The 15,342-nt window shown below is 50.4% G+C and overlaps 1 protein-coding gene across 4 annotated transcripts in view; it reads left to right on the forward strand.

Annotated features, from left to right (window-relative positions):
* Positions 1-14,932, forward strand: part of MAP3K3 (mitogen-activated protein kinase kinase kinase 3) — a 60,760-nt gene extending 45,828 nt beyond the window's left edge. For 2 of the 4 annotated variants that reach the window (XM_049859129.1, XM_049859131.1), the window contains 10 exons: positions 1,856-1,989; positions 5,184-5,257; positions 7,431-7,498; positions 7,708-7,800; positions 8,434-8,625; positions 9,122-9,270; positions 9,930-10,061; positions 10,429-10,558; positions 10,950-11,127; positions 12,269-14,932. In XM_049859129.1, coding sequence (XP_049715086.1) covers positions 1,856-1,989; positions 5,184-5,257; positions 7,431-7,498; positions 7,708-7,800; positions 8,434-8,625; positions 9,122-9,270; positions 9,930-10,061; positions 10,429-10,558; positions 10,950-11,127; positions 12,269-12,497 — 1,379 coding nt within the window. In that variant the 3' untranslated portion in view covers positions 12,498-14,932. The remainder of the gene's footprint in view (positions 1-1,855; positions 1,990-5,183; positions 5,258-7,430; positions 7,499-7,707; positions 7,801-8,433; positions 8,626-9,121; positions 9,271-9,929; positions 10,062-10,428; positions 10,559-10,949; positions 11,128-12,268) is intronic. The other 2 variants (XM_049859130.1, XM_049859132.1) reach the window with 1 other exon arrangement.
* Positions 14,933-15,342: the final 410 nt, after the last annotated feature.

The raw sequence follows: 15,342 nt of genomic DNA on the forward strand, positions 1-15,342 counted from the left end.
CTACCAGGGTAGAATGAGTCAGGTCACCTCAAACCTTCAGCTACGAAACTGGTTCTTTCTTTCTTCCCTAGTCATCCCCCCAGAGCATATTGCTTGCAATTTCATTTCAGTAAACTTTTTTTGTGCTACAGCCCCTGAACTAGACTGGAGAAACCAGTGAGGAAAACAGCCTTCTTTGCTGAAGAATGGTGCTTCTACTCTGTTCCCACGTGTCAGGAATTCTCCCTGGGTGGGAGTCGGGAAGATGTGAGGAGTGTGAGATAAGGGAGTGGACGGTGCTCGTGTTTCTGCTTTTGTACATAACAGGATAAATTTCTCCCTCCAGAACAGGAAAAGGGCTCAGGATAAGAGCCCTATATTTAAGTTTTGGAACAATCAGAAATAGTTGTGTATAGGTATCATCAAAGCTTTTCTGAACCTTCCAATGGCTGGGCCTTCTGGTTTGCCTTGTAAGCTTAGAAAGGGAAAAAGATGCAAACTGTTGGCCTCACCTTTCTCTTCTTCTGTGATCATGGAGGGCAACAGTCAGAAAAAGCTCCTAGCTAGGAGTAGGGGGAGACTTATTTTCCCAGATTCAAAATATGTTATGACAAAAAGGCATGGCTTAGTGACCCATAAAGTGTTTCTGCACACCTTATGTCATTTGGTGAGATTAGAATGATAAACTACTCCATCTTACCAGGACAGAATAGAACTGCCCCATAGGGTTTCTAAGGCTGTAAATCTTTATGGAAGCAGACAGCCACAGAGTGGCTGGTGGATTCAAACTCCCAGCCTTTCGGTTAGCAGCGCAGTGCTTAATCACTGAGCCACCAGGGCTCCTTAATGTGAAAGTGCCAAGTAAATTGGCTTTGTTGATAAGAGGCATTCCTGTCGTAACTGTAAAATAGAGATAATCCCTGCTTCCTAAAACTGTGTTGTATTTCTCTTGGGAAATATAAAGCTTGAGTCTTGGTTTCCTCCCATGTTGAGTAAAGCAGATACTTTCCCTCAGGATTGATGAAAGGATTTGGTGAAGTAACGAATGTACAAATACCTTGCAGAATGCCTTGCACTTAGGAAGCACCTAGAAAATGTTTGCCAAATCTCTTTGTAGGGATGTTGAAAATCAAATGAGGTAATTACTATGAACATCCAACTAAACGTAAAGCACTACATCAATGCAAGATAGGATTATTACTCATGATGGCCAGGAAGGGTGGGATTGGGAGAGATGGAGGAAGCAGCCTCTTATTCCTGGCCAGACCTTCAAGGGGACCTTCTTACCTGACAGAGGTAGAGACAGGTAAGGGAGACACTGACTAGAGGAACAGGGCAGCAGAGAGAGATGGAGTGAGATGTGTAGATCCAGTTGCCTTCCCCTGGGTCCCAGTTTCAAAATGCTGGGACCCATAGCTCAAGAAGACTAGGCTGATGCATTGACCATTTCCTAGGTTCTTCCTAGGATGGGAGGAAGTAGCGAGGAATGACACTGATGCTCAAGAGGGGGGAAGGAATTAGGGAGGAGTGACGTTGTTAAGGGATGATTACATTCAAAAATTCAAAAAAAAACTTTTTTTTTAAATTGGTCTGATTCCCAACTTAAATTAATTTAACAGGATTTATTCTGGTTTGTGTTTGTTCCAAGGTTCTTGGCCATATATACTGTAGTGCCTGCTCCATCTCTAGAGTTAGCTTCTGATTAGAAAGGGACTTTGTCTGCCTCGGGGAGCTGGGCTTTCATGGCTGTGGCCCATCAGAGTCTCATCCCTGACCTCTAGGGCCTGGTGTCTCTGAGCCAGACCTGTGCCTGCTTTTCTCTCTCTGGCTATGTGTCCTGGGCTCTGTTCTCAAAAGCCTTGTTTCTATGCTGCAGGCTCCCAGAACCCTGGCCGAAGCTCGCCTCCCCCTGGCTATGTGCCTGAGCGGCAGCAGCACATTGCCCGGCAGGGGTCCTACACCAGCATCAACAGTGAGGGGGAGTTCATCCCAGAGACCAGCGAGCAGTGCGTGAGTATGGGGGACCAGGCTGTGACCATGGAGTATGTCAGACCAGCGTGACAACGGGGGTTTCTCTGTGGGCATGGTGCAGAGGCGAGGGGCTTGAACCCCATCTGGTGGCTCTTTATAAACCAGGCCTGCCTAAATATGGATCATTCCTTTCTAGGAGCCCCTTTTAAAAGGGGCCAATATCAATTCCTGCCAAGGACAGGATCTAAACTACCGAGTCACCTTGGTGTTGGATAAGCACTTGACAAGTTTTTCTTCTTCTGTGGTCCTCTTGCTGGTTCCCCTGCAGAACACCACTCTGCTATTTGTATACTTCCTTATACCCGTCCATCTTCATTTCAGCAGAATTTTAGCGTATGACCAACCCTAAATGGACGGAGTTTGTTTTCCATTGGCTATATTTTACTTTTGCTATTTCTTGATGATAAGTAGGGAATAAACAATATCCAAATTACACTGTGAGATTTGTTACTTTGGATGAACTTCTATGATGGTAAACAGCTGTATTATTTATCTATTGCTGTGATAAATTACCACAGATTTAGCTGCTTAAAACAATATACATTTATTATTTCACACTTACCCAACTTCAGGAGTCTGGGCATGACTTAGCTGGGTTCTCCACTCAGGGTCACCCATGGCTGCAGTCAAGGTGCTGGCCTGGCTCCATTTCCTTCTAGAGCTTGAGATTCTCTTCCAAGCTCATGTAGTGGTTGGCAGAATTCAGTTCCTTATGGTTGTAGGACTTTTGTCCCTATTTTCTTGCTGGCTGTTAGCCAAAGGCTACTCTAGCTCCTAGAGGCCACTGCAGTTCTTTGCCACATCGCCCTCTCAAACATGGCAGCTTACTTTTTCAAGGCCAGCAGGAGAGCCTCTTGCTGCAGTCAGGAAAGATGGAATCTTACATAATGGAATATAATCACAGGAGTGATTGTTCTATCTCTTTGCTATATTCTGTTAGCTAGAAGCAAGTCACAAGTTCCAGTTGTACTCAGGGGAGGGGATTATACAAAGGTGTGACTCACTGGATGGTCACCTTAGGATGTGTCCACCACAATGGCTCACCCATGTTAGTGGCTAATTTTTAACCAGTGGCCAACTTGGTGAAAATGGCTATTTGACCTAATGAACTCAGCAAGGGTGAGATGTGGCTTCAATCTGAAGTCTTTTCAATGAGCTTGCCTTGATTGCAAGGAAAAAGATCTCCTCTTATAAATTTCTGGGATTTGACTCTGGGAAGAGGACATTTCCTAAGTGTAAAATGTCCAGTAGAAGGGCTAGCAGCAACATGTGGGGGATTTTACAAAAATCTGATTCTTGTCTAACTTTTCTTTGCCCTCAATTGCTAATCTGCATACAGCATTATTCAAACTATATCGGCTATGAGAAGTCCTTTAGCTGCTGCTTCTGTCTTCTGTGCTCCTACTTCCCAGGTAAATGTTTGGAACTGTGACCTGGAGTGCTTTTAGCTGCAGAATCTCACCTGGGGATTTTACCAGCCATCCTTCTGTTTTCTCTAACTGGAGCACTTGTGGACATAAGCTGTTCTAGGGCGACTGGTTTAAGATCACAGAGTTGTAAATGAATTCAGTTGCCTTTAGCCTTGTCCCTCTGTGTTTTTACTTTACTTTTATGACCCTGGGAGACATTTGAATATTCAACTTCTGATGAAGACAGACTTTTAGAATGAGTCCGAGGAACGTGCCCACTGGGGAATGCTTAGGTCTTCCCCCAGTAGAGTGGGTGTCCTGCCTCTTTAGCTGAAGACAATTACTCCTGGAAGCGAGCCATTCAAGATAAGTCCACTCAACAGGGCCCAGAGTGATATATAAAATATATATATATATATAGTAAAAGAACGTTCAGTTGGGACTTTTCCTGAAAAGCAAAACTTAAATTTATTTTGTTTTTTCTTTAATCACATTCAGCTAATAGCTGCATGTATGTGCTGATTTTTAGAATGAGCGGAGCATCTTTCATGTTAATTTTTTTGGTTTAATTTTTCCAACAAAAGTTTGTCAGCACAATGTATTTTCCCTCACTTCCCCTTTGACTTCTGTAGCACCGTTGTAAAGAGGTTCATTTCTTTTTGCAAAAGCATTCATAGGATTCAGCAGTTTTTCCCAGGACCATTCTTGAACCTTAGGCATTCTTCCTTGAGTATCACATCTGTCATGTTTTACTTGTCAAGTTCATTGTCTTCTGTTAACTGGTCTGACTTTTCCAAATACCTACTTGGTGGATCGAGAGTGATTGTTTCCTGTAGTGGTTTAATCCACTCTGGGAAACTGTGTGTCCTTAGCAAGATTTTTAAATTCACTTTGCAATTAATTTGCCTTCATTGGCAGTTTTTTATGATAATATGACCTAAAGCATTTGAAATTGTTGGTAGGTATAATTTTTTTTTTTATGGACCCTAGTATTAAATGGAAAGAGGTACTTGAGTTGGGAACTAATTGTATAAACAGTTTATTTGTGAATTTTTGTATTTCTGACACCTTGTTCCCTGTGTAACATTTAACTTTGGAGTTCAGATAAAAACTACGCTGATAAAATGAAGACCCCCGATAGAGGGAAAATGACGGGGAGGACCTTCAAGAGATTAGTTGGAGAAAGAGCTATTCTGCAGGCTTTTTCGTGGCTGCATTTGAAAGCGGTTCAGAGAAACAGTTTATGTAGGTACCTGTTGCCTCTGCATTGAAACCAGGGTGGGAAACTCTTGTTCAGGTGCTAGCTGTGCACTAATTTAGCCATATGACTTCAGTCTCCATTCCAGGCCTGCAGTGGCTCATCTGTAAAACGATGCCAATACTTGTCTTTGTAAATTATAAATTACAGAGTGTAAACAGAAGCATTTCAGTCCCACCCAGACGTCCTGGAAGCCTCTGCAGGGTAGTACCATCTCCAGCGCCGAGCGCCAGTGTTAATGAGCCAAGAAAATGCCAACAAGAGAAGCAGCATCTCCGCTTTGCTCTCCTGGCAGAGCTCCTCGGGATGCCAGCCAGGCTCTTATCTGCCTTCTGGAAATTTGCCTTTCAAACTGAGGGGGAATGGCACCTTTCTAACTAGTGTTCCCACTCACTCTCATATTCTCACAGAAAAGCCCCTGTGCTGGCTCTGACTGGGCCATAAATCTCTGGGTCACCTGGCTGGGTCACCTGGCTGGGAGTTTTATTGTATGACTTGCCTTGCAGATGCTGGATCCTCTGAGCAGTGCTGAAAACTCCTTGTCGGGAAGCTGCCAATCCTTGGACAGGTCAGCAGACAGGTATGGGAGCATGGGTGGCTTGGGGGCTAGTCCACTGGCATTTCTGGAACTTCCTCTGGGCTAAGGAAGTAGGGTCAGCTAGTGTGTGTCTGTGATCTAGAAGCTGGTCCACAGCCCCGGGGTTAAATGCCATTCTTCTAGAAAAAAAGCCTCTCGCTGGGCTTCCCAGCCCTCCCTTCATTTCCCAAACACCTGGAGAATGTTATGTCTGTTAATTAAATGAATGTAATCACAGCTCATAATACTAACAGCTCACGTTTACTAAGTGCTTTACATGTTCTGACTCTCCATGTGATGTATGCCGCTCTTATACGCTTGGCCCTGCTGCTGTAACTTGGAAGGAGGAGCAGTAGGCCTTTTATATTTTGGGGGAAAAAACTAAATTTTTATCCATGAGTTTACTTTCATTTTTTTTTTCTTCAAGTTTTTCTGGTGGAATAGGAGATAAAAAGCAGTAAACAAATACCCAGACTGTCTAGCTTACCACACTGCCTACCTGGTCTGTAATCCTGTTCTCATACTTTGGGAGGAAGCAGCTGCTGCCCTGTACATACACATGGCTCTGCTGACCTGGGTTGCTCAGCACTAGGGGTGTATGTGGACCTGGTTTCGGCACTGATACAGCCAGCTTTCGCCTAAACCTCGTTACAACCAAAAACCGTTTGATCACGTCTGGCTGGGATCAGGGCTGTGGACAGAGGCTGTGGGGTAAGGTTGGGAATTTTATTTTCTTTGTGCAACTGATTAATTGTTCACATGAGTACTGAACTTGTGACCTTGGCCGAATTTGTATTATTTTTTTCCCATCAGATGTGAGCATTGATTAGTGCTATCTTCCCTCTAGATACCGTAGAATACAGTCGTCGTTACTTGTTGGTACAATCTGTAGCTTTGCTTTGGGCTTGCTCTCCAACCAGGGGAGCAAGAGGGCACAGGTAAAAGTGCCAGGAGTGGCTGCTGCAAACTGAGTGCTCTGCCAGGAAGGGACTGACTCTGGCTTTGGACTATGTCCTAAGCTTTGTGGCCATGAGCAAAGCCCTCCCTCCACTAGGGGTAGGGGCACTGTTCAGAAAGTCTAGTAGTTGGGAAGGAGGGGCAGCCCGGAGTCACAGAGGGTTCCTGACCTGTGACACTCTCTCAGAAGGTACTCGTGTGTAAGGGAGAGGACCCTTCAGGTGGACACTGGGAAAGACAGATAAATTTACCCACTTCTCCATTCTTAGGTTTTTCCTCTCTCCCTGCAGAATTCTTTGAATTCTTTTCTTCTCCTTGGGAATGAAACCCAGCAATCTGGGCTGACTTCTTTGGGACCTGGCCTGAATTGAGCTCAGGGTTCTCATCTTCCCATCAGGGATCAGGAGCCAGCTAGACCTAAATCGAGTCCCAGCTCTGTCAGTAGCAGCTGAGTGGCTTTGGCTAAGTCCCTAAACCTCTCTGCTGCTCAGTTTTCCCCTCTCCAAAACAGAATGGTGATAATCAGTCTGAAAGGAAGCTGCTTAGTTTAGTGGCAAGAACACAGACTTTGGAGTCACACAGCTGGATTTAAGTCAGGCTCTGTGCTTACTCGCTGTACCTATGGGCAATAATTACTTAAACTTTTTGGACCTCCGTTTATCCACTTGTAAAACGGAGAGCTTACTAGGTACCCTGCTGGATGTTTGTGAGGAATAGAAATAGCGTAGTAGCTGTTCAATCATGGGTACCTGCTATTATTTCATTTTTATTATTTTTCCTACCTCACATGGTTGTGAGAATTAAATGAGAAAAAGCTCACTTTGTAAAAGAAATGAGAAAGCAGTACTCCATAAGCTACAAAGACTCTATATTAAGTGTTGTTACTGGTTTTGGTACCGCCCTGGGCAAGGGGTTTTCTTGCAGCTCTTCACCTGTTAAAGTCACACAACCTGGGAAGAGAGGCCAAGAGTGCAGCCAGGGTGGAGTCAGCAGGCTGAAATGACTGCTCAGGGGCCAGTAGGATTTGAGCCTCAGGCTAGGGAAGGGAGATGGAGGAAGTAGGAGGCTGTTCCTCTCAGTCACACTCTGCCTCCTAGCATATAATGACGTGGGAGGGAGTTAGGCACGGGTGTCCATCTGGGCATCCTGCCTTCTGCCTGGTGGGGTGCTTTGCAAATACACTGAAGTCTGTTTTGTGACTTATTTTTGTTCTCCACAGCCCGTCCTTCCGTAAATCACGAATGTCCCGAGCCCAGAGCTTCCCAGACAACAGACAGGAATACTCGGGTGAGTTCCTTGGATCCTGGGTGAGCAGTGCAGGGTGTCTGGGGTGTTACAGCAGCCATTCTGTTTTTGACAGCTCTGAGCTGGGGAGACTGAACTGTATTTTCATTCTCTTTGGGCCTGCTGCTCTGAGGTCTCAGGTGACCCAGAGGCTTAAGTGGCTCACTGGTGTTAACATACAGAGAAGCCAGTGATTCCTCTCTCCTCCTCAGATCGGGAAACTCAGCTCTACGACAAAGGAGTCAAAGGTGGAACCTACCCCCGGCGCTACCATGTGTCTGTGCACCACAAGGACTACAACGATGGTGAGCCCTCCTCTACCCTGCCCTCTGCTGGCTGCCTCAGGAACGGGCGAGGTTGGGGCTTGGCTATAGAAAAGCTGGCTGCAAGGGGATGGGCCCAGGCACTCTGGAGTCGGTGTTTTCCTTCATTCCTGAGGAATTGTGCTCCAGACATGACGTATTGGGGACCAAAAAGAACCAGATAGGGAGAATGATACTTATAAACCAAGATGCTGCCTCTGGGAACTGTCATTTGAGCCCAGGCTTGCTGTAGGGCCACCAGCTCTCGAACTCCCTCTTCAACCCTCAGCAGCAGGTGGAATGGAGCCACTCCAGAGGGCCTGAGAGCAGGTGGTCAAGGATAAAAGAGACTTCAGTCATGGATTGGCTTGCAAGTGATTTGAAGCCTGGAGGGCTGCCTTCTCCTTGGCAGGGCTTCCTGAACCATCTGTGGCTACTACTCCCTAATTCCTGCTTTTGTCCTAATTCTCAGAGGGCTTAGGGTGGGCAGCCTTTCTGGCATGAGTCAAGTGGGAGGACAGAGAGGATGGGCTGGAGCTGATGCTATCTCTCACCTGTAGCTAGGGCCTGGTTTGCACATGCTGCCCTGTGCCCAGGCGCCTGACTTGCCCTACTCTGGCCCACGCATGCTTTCAGGCAGAAGAACATTTCCAAGAATACGGCGCCATCAAGGCAACTTGTTCACCCTGGTGCCCTCCATCCGCTCCCTGAGCACAAACGGCGAGAACCTGGGGCTGGCTGTGCAGTACTTGGACCCCCGTGGGCGCCTGCGGAGTGCGGATAGCGAGAACGCCCTCTCTGTGCAGGAGAGGAGTGTGCCAACCAAGTGTGAGGAATCACCCGGCTAGGAGGAGGGGTGCGGGGCTCCATGGCTGTTAGGCTCAGCAGCGGCTGCTTTGTCCATCCTTAGCACTCTGGAGAGCCTTGGTGTGGGCAGCAGGCCCCCCGGACCTTAGGCCTGACTCCACTGTTGTGTGACAGGCCACTCTTCTCTCTGGTCTTCAGTTTCTCTGTGTCTAAACTGAAGAGCAACGTCTTTAATCCCATGTTATTTATGGGCTTTGGAAGGAAAGGCATTTGAATGCAGAAGAACATTTCACCATGGTCTTAGCCAGTCCTCTGCTTCTCAGGACTCTGATCTTAAGGTCTGGTTAACGGGGCACCAGGCCTGTTCCAGACTGGGGTGGGGATGCTGTATCAAGGATGGTGGTGGGGGAGGGGACTTGAGTCAGAGGTCCCATCTTAGAGCCTCTGGGGAATGAGGCAGGATGCAGACAAGTGATGTACGTGAAGTAACGCTGCTTTCCCGTCTCTTCCCATGTAGCTCCTAGCGCCCCCATTAATTGGCGCCGGGGGAAGCTCCTGGGCCAGGGTGCCTTCGGCCGGGTGTATTTGTGCTATGATGTCGACACAGGACGTGAACTTGCCTCCAAGCAGGTCCAGTTTGACCCAGACAGTCCTGAGACAAGCAAGGTACTGCCTTACCCATGGCAGACCCCACTTTTAGCAAAAAATGCCCCTTTCATTGCACAGAGCAGTTGCTTCAGATGCTACAGCCTGCTTCCCCAGTCGTCCTTCCTCCCAAGCTCCCTTGCTGTCCACTTTGGCCCTGAGGTGAAGGGACCGTGGCCTAGAGAACAGCAAGCACTGGGGTGGGGAAGGGACTGGATATGAGGAACTGTGGGTTGATGCCCCAAGCAGCCCAGGAAGTGATGACCAGTTTCACGAAGAGCACAACCTGGCCTACCCTCACCAAAAAGAAGTCTTCTCCAGCCCAGGGCCAAGGAAGGAGCCACAGGGCTCCATTCACTGGGTCCAGCTCTAAAGGAAGAACCACATACCCTCCCTTTGGAGTTGAGCTTCAGGTTTGGATGAGTCCAACAGTTCCCTCAACTAAATATCAACAGCCCCTCCTCCCACCCCACTGTCAGCCTTTTTTCAGGGCAGCGGGGGTACCAGCACCTGAGGGTGCCTGGTATTGTGGCTGAGGGCCAGACAATGGAGCGTCCCCTTTTCCTCCTGCTGGAGTTCCCAAGGCAAAGCCCTGCGAGGTCCCTGACTAGGGCACGGAGAGCTGGTCCCAGTGGGGCAGACCAGGGTCCTAAGAGCCGTGGTGACCTGTCCCTCCCCAGGAGGTGAGTGCCCTGGAGTGCGAGATCCAGCTGCTGAAGAACCTACAGCACGAGCGCATCGTGCAGTACTACGGCTGTCTGCGGGACCGCGCTGAGAAGACGCTGACCATCTTCATGGAGTACATGCCTGGGGTCAGTGCCCTCCGGAGGCATGTCAGACACGTGTGGAGAGGGCCGGACCCGGGGCTGGGGGCTGCGAAGGAGACGCAGAGGCTCAGGAGAGCAAGGCGAGGCGACACGGGGCAGGACTTGGCATCAGGAGACCCTGCTTCTGGCTGCAGTGATGGGTGGGATGTGGCTTGCGGGTCTGGTGCTTGAGGCCAGTAAGTCTCGCCTTTACCTGGAGCACAGGGCCTCCCTTCTCCTGGGTTTGCGTCATATGTTGCTTGAGGGAACAACTGTTTCTTATGTATTCCCAAGCTGCCCAGCAGCCCCTAGCAAAGTGCCTGGCACACTGCAAATGCCCCTATCCCCACCTGTGACTCCTTGTGGCTGGCAGGGCTCAGTGAAAGACCAGTTGAAGGCCTATGGAGCTCTGACAGAGAGTGTGACTCGCAAGTACACCCGGCAGATCCTGGAGGGCATGTCCTACCTGCACAGCAACATGATTGTTCACCGGGACATCAAGGGTGAGCAGGGGTCTGGCTGTGTGGAGCCCCCAAGATCTGGTTCAAGTCTACCGCTACTGTCTGGTTGTCTTGGGCCAATCACTTAACCATTCTGAACTTTCTGAAAAGTGGGGCCCTAATGACCATCTTCCTTGAGGGGTTAGTCTGAGGATCAGTTGAACAATTTGGGAAAATAACTGTAAAATGCTCTGCAGATACTGGTCATGGTAATGCCCATGTCATATGTGGGGCTGAGGCTTCCCTTCACGTGACTGTTTGCTGTCTGCAGCTCCTGGCTACTTCAGTGGTAGCCCCTGCCCTTGCCAGCAGCCCTCAGTGACTGAGGGAAGGAGAATGGTAGAAAAATGCCAAGAGGGTCTGGGATTGCATCATCTGCCTTTTCATGCCCTAGGAGCCAACATCCTCCGAGACTCCGCTGGGAACGTGAAGCTGGGGGACTTTGGGGCCAGCAAGCGCCTGCAAACCATCTGCATGTCGGGGACGGGCATGCGCTCAGTCACCGGCACTCCATACTGGATGAGCCCTGAGGTGATCAGCGGTGAGGGCTACGGAAGGAAGGCAGACGTGTGGTGAGCGCTGGGGACGTGCTGGGACCCCATCTCCCTGTCTGGGCTGCAGTGGGTCTGACGCTTAGAAGTGAGCCTCGGTGGCTCCTCACTGTGGTGGGAGGGAGTGAGAACCAAGAACCTGCCTCCTGCCAGTGAGGCGAGGACTCGAGCTGGGACCCCCAGGCTGTGTGGTGTGCAAGGGGTGGCGGTGTACAGCAGCAGCAGCATATGGGGCAAACTGTTACTGCAGGGAACTTCAGTCCTGGAAAGCATCCCTGATGTTTGCTAAATCCCTTCAAGAAGTAGGACCCACTCTGGTGGCGGGGAGCAGTCTCTAAGCAGTAGCGGGCTTCTGCGCCCCCCTGAGAACTCAGGCAGCTAGCATTTGCTGTGCTTCACGTCTGTCCTCTGAAAGGGCCGGAGGATGGGAGAACGTCTCCTCCCTTGGGGAGTTATTGTAGGCTGAGTGATGGTCCCGCAGGGTACCCACACACTAGTCCCTGGAACCTGCGACTGGAACCTTATGGGGCAGAAGGGACTTAGCAGATGTGATTAAATTAAGGATCTTGAGATGGGGAGATTATCCTGGGTTGTCCGGGCGGGTGTACGGTAATCATAAGGGTCCTTATAAAAGGTAAACAAGAGATCAGAGTAGGGGATAGGAGATGTGACGATGGAAGCAAGAGGCTGGAGTGATACAAGGTGGGGCCACAAGCCAAGGAGTGCAGGTGGCCTTTAGAAACCTGAAAAGGCAAAGCAGCGGAGTCCCCTCAGAGTCTCCAGAAGGAACCATTCCTGCTGACACCTTGACTTTAGCCGTGTGTGACTAATTTTAGACTTCTTATCTCCAGAACTGTAAGATAATTGTGGTAATTATCATAACAGCAACAGGAAACTGAGATGGTTATCTTGGAGCTCTGTCTGTTAGTGCTAAGTGGCTCTCTATTCTTCTGTCCCTCAAAAAGTACCCAGGTAAATGGTGATGTGTAGGTTGAGGAGGCCCCTGTGGGTGAGGGCCAAGGGTCCTTGGGGACCCTCTACAGGGGTGTCAGCCTCAGCTTGGCACACCCTGCCTCAGTGTGTTCTGAGAAAGTCACCTCCTTTTATAACAGTGGGTCAGGCAGCTGGGAGCTTGGGGTGACATGGGGCTCTCTCTTTCCAGGAGCCTGGGCTGCACTGTGGTGGAAATGCTGACAGAGAAGCCACCTTGGGCAGAGTATGAAGCCATGGCTGCCATCTTCAAGATTGCCACCCAGCCTACCAACCCTCAGCTGCCCTCCCACATCTCTGAACACGGGCGGGACTTCCTGAGGCGCATTTTCGTGGAGGCCCGCCAGAGACCTTCGGCTGAGGAGCTGCTCACACACCACTTTGCACAGCTCGTGTACTGAGCTCTAGGCCACGTTGCTGCGGGCCGCTTCCTGCTGCACGGGCAAGGGGCCGCTGGGGGCTCAGCAAAGTTGCTGCTTCTCCCGGGCAAGACTGTGGACCCTAGAGTCGCAGTCCAGCCAGCGTTTGCTGGGCCTCTTCTGCCCTAGGGCTCAGAGCCAGGGCGGGGGCTGCAGCCTTGAGAACTGGGAGCCCCCAGCCTGCCAGACCAGAGGGCTCCAGCGTCCTGAGCTCTGCATGGAGGGGTGGGGCCAGGAACCATGTGTGAGGTGACCATGGGCCCCAGCCTCAGAGCTGTGTCCAGACTCCGCAGTCAGCACCGAGGCTTCAAGGTCTGGGGTGCAGGACTGACACAGGTTGTGAATAGTGTTATTTTCATTCAAAGTGTTACTTCGTTTCTGGAGGCCACCACAGGTGTCTCGAGCCCACCCAAGCCTGAGATCAAGTCCAGCATTCGGAAGGCAGAGGCCGGGCTGCCCTCTCCCCTTGGACCCCCGGGCCAGCTTTGCCAGTCCTGTCCTTTACCAAAGATGAATGAAGCAAATGTTATGCTGCCTTATTCAGGGAAGGAGGCGCATGTCCTGCCTGCCCCTGTTCCCCCCATTCCCCCCCCACCCAGCAGGGGCCTGAGGTGTGGAATTGCCCCCGCTGAGGGGGGAGACCCAGTTTTGTCAATGCAATTGTCTGTTTTACAAGTTGGAGTCACTCTTATGCTGTACCCAGTTTCTAAACTGGAGCCCTTGTGTGCCCTTTGGGCTCTGAGTACCAGCTGTAGGCTCAGCCCTTGAGCTGGACAGGACGCTTGGCCTGTGTTCCTGGCCTGGCATCCGTTACCCTGCTGGAGCAGAAAGAAAGGTGGATAACATGGGGCGGGTCTGTGACCCGGCTGGCTGCCCCAACCGGAGTGCGTCATCCAGGTAGCCAGGGGGGTTGCATCAGGTGGGCTGCGAGTCATGACCCCACTGGTCCAGGAGCCCTCTCCATTGGGCAGAAGGGCAAGCCTGTGTGCTACCAGCTGTGTGCAGACCAACAGTTCTGCACCTCCTTAGCCAGTCTGGCCCATACCCATGAGGTCTCAGCCTCGTGCCCTTCTTGATCCTCCCCTGGGGGAGGGATGGCAACAGGGGTTGGGGAAACAGTATCTCCAAGCAGCTTAGAGTTGGCCATATTTACCTCAGCCTGGGCGGTGGTCCTTTCTTCCGGCCCCTCCCCTCCAAAAACGTGCCTATTGCTAAAGCTCCTCCCTCTGGACACTCAGTTTCCTCGGGAGTTGTCATTACAGAGAAAAGAAGCCAGTGCCCAGGGAAGGGTGTCTCCAGGGAGCTGAGGATTAGCGCCAGGCAGCTCATCGCCAGCCATGCCCACTTCCCCACGGGCACCCAAACAAGCCAAAGCCTTCGTTGTCTGTTGACGATGCACTTTTATGAATGTAGTTTCTATCGCTGTTTTTAGCCTTTTCACATCATGTAATGTGAGGCCTTGTACTTGTTAATTTATATCTCAGATCATATTTGATGGTTTTTATATATATCAATTCTAGACTGTTACAGGTGATGGACGCCTCAAGAGAGAGAAGAGAAAATGAAAGCAGCTGGTTTTGCAGAAATGTGTGTTGCATGGTGCCACTTGGGCCTGGGCCCCTCCATTTCTACCCCCTCCTCCAGGGGCTTCTGTCAGGCACCCCAAGCCCTGCTCCCATCTCGGCCCTGGCCCAGGGTGGGGACCGGCCCCTCCTCTCGACCACAGCTGCGACCACAGCTGCCTTGTGGCAGCTCGGCCTCTCCATGACCCCGCCCTGATGGCGGTAGCTCTCTTCTTGGCCTGCACCCCCACCCCAGTACCTGTTCCCCAAGAGGAGACAGCGTGGTGCCGAAGACTGTGTGTCCTGGGTTCAGGCTCCCACAGAGACCCACCCCCTGGGGTCTTACCTTACAGAAAATGTGTTCTAAAAATGAATTTGAAAATAAGCCAACCAACCCTGCACTCTAAAACAAAAAACCATGATTTTTTTTTGTGCCAAAAACTGTGGACATGCTGGCTCAGCATCCTCAGGACCAAGCTGTTGCTTAATTTTTTTAATTAAATAATCCAGATAAAAAATTACAGGGCCCTAGAATAGCCTGGGCCCAAAGGTTCTGAAGGGCAGCTTCCTAACAGCCCCCAGGCTTGCTGTGGGAAGGGGCCATGCCGCTATTTTCTCATCATTCCATGGGCGTGTCTGCCTTGGTTGAGCCAGCAGAGGCCAGGGCTGGGGCTAGGCCTCTCTCTGCTGCCCCTCCCGACCTCTCTCCCCCACCAGCTCTGTGTCTGTGTCTGAATCGTGGATTGTGCAGGAGGTTCTGCAGCCATAGTTATTTGACTATATCTTGACCGAGGGCTTGCAGTGCAAAGCCAGGCCAGTGTCGCGCATTACTTACAATAAAAGGGATCATTTATACCAGAGGGATCCTGTGGCAATGTTTTCGGTTGGGGTGGGGGCTTGGGAGTAGGGTCAACCTGAAAGGGGCCGGGTATGACGCCTCAAAGCAAGCTTGGGCGCCTCGGAGGAGCATTTGAAATGTCTGCAAGTAGCAGCGTCCTGGGGCGAATTGGCTGGGTACCATTGTCAGCTCAGAGGGTAGTTCCTATCCCCCAGGAGCACCAGAGGGTGCATCCATCAGGGCTCTTTGCTGAGGTGACTATTAGCCCTCCCAACTGGAGCTTCACCAGTTTGAGGCAGCACAGTCCAGTCCGCTGCCTATTCTACTGCGGGATGGTGTCTCCCAAGCTTGTCCTGTTTGCTGTAACTGTTATCCCTCAGTGCCTGAGCTTTCAGGAGATGGCAGTTTTTCCTTGGACTACTGGGGC

Source organism: Elephas maximus, chromosome 19 (genome assembly GCF_024166365.1).
Source record: "Elephas maximus indicus isolate mEleMax1 chromosome 19, mEleMax1 primary haplotype, whole genome shotgun sequence".
Classification (NCBI taxonomy): domain Eukaryota; kingdom Metazoa; phylum Chordata; class Mammalia; order Proboscidea; family Elephantidae; genus Elephas; species Elephas maximus.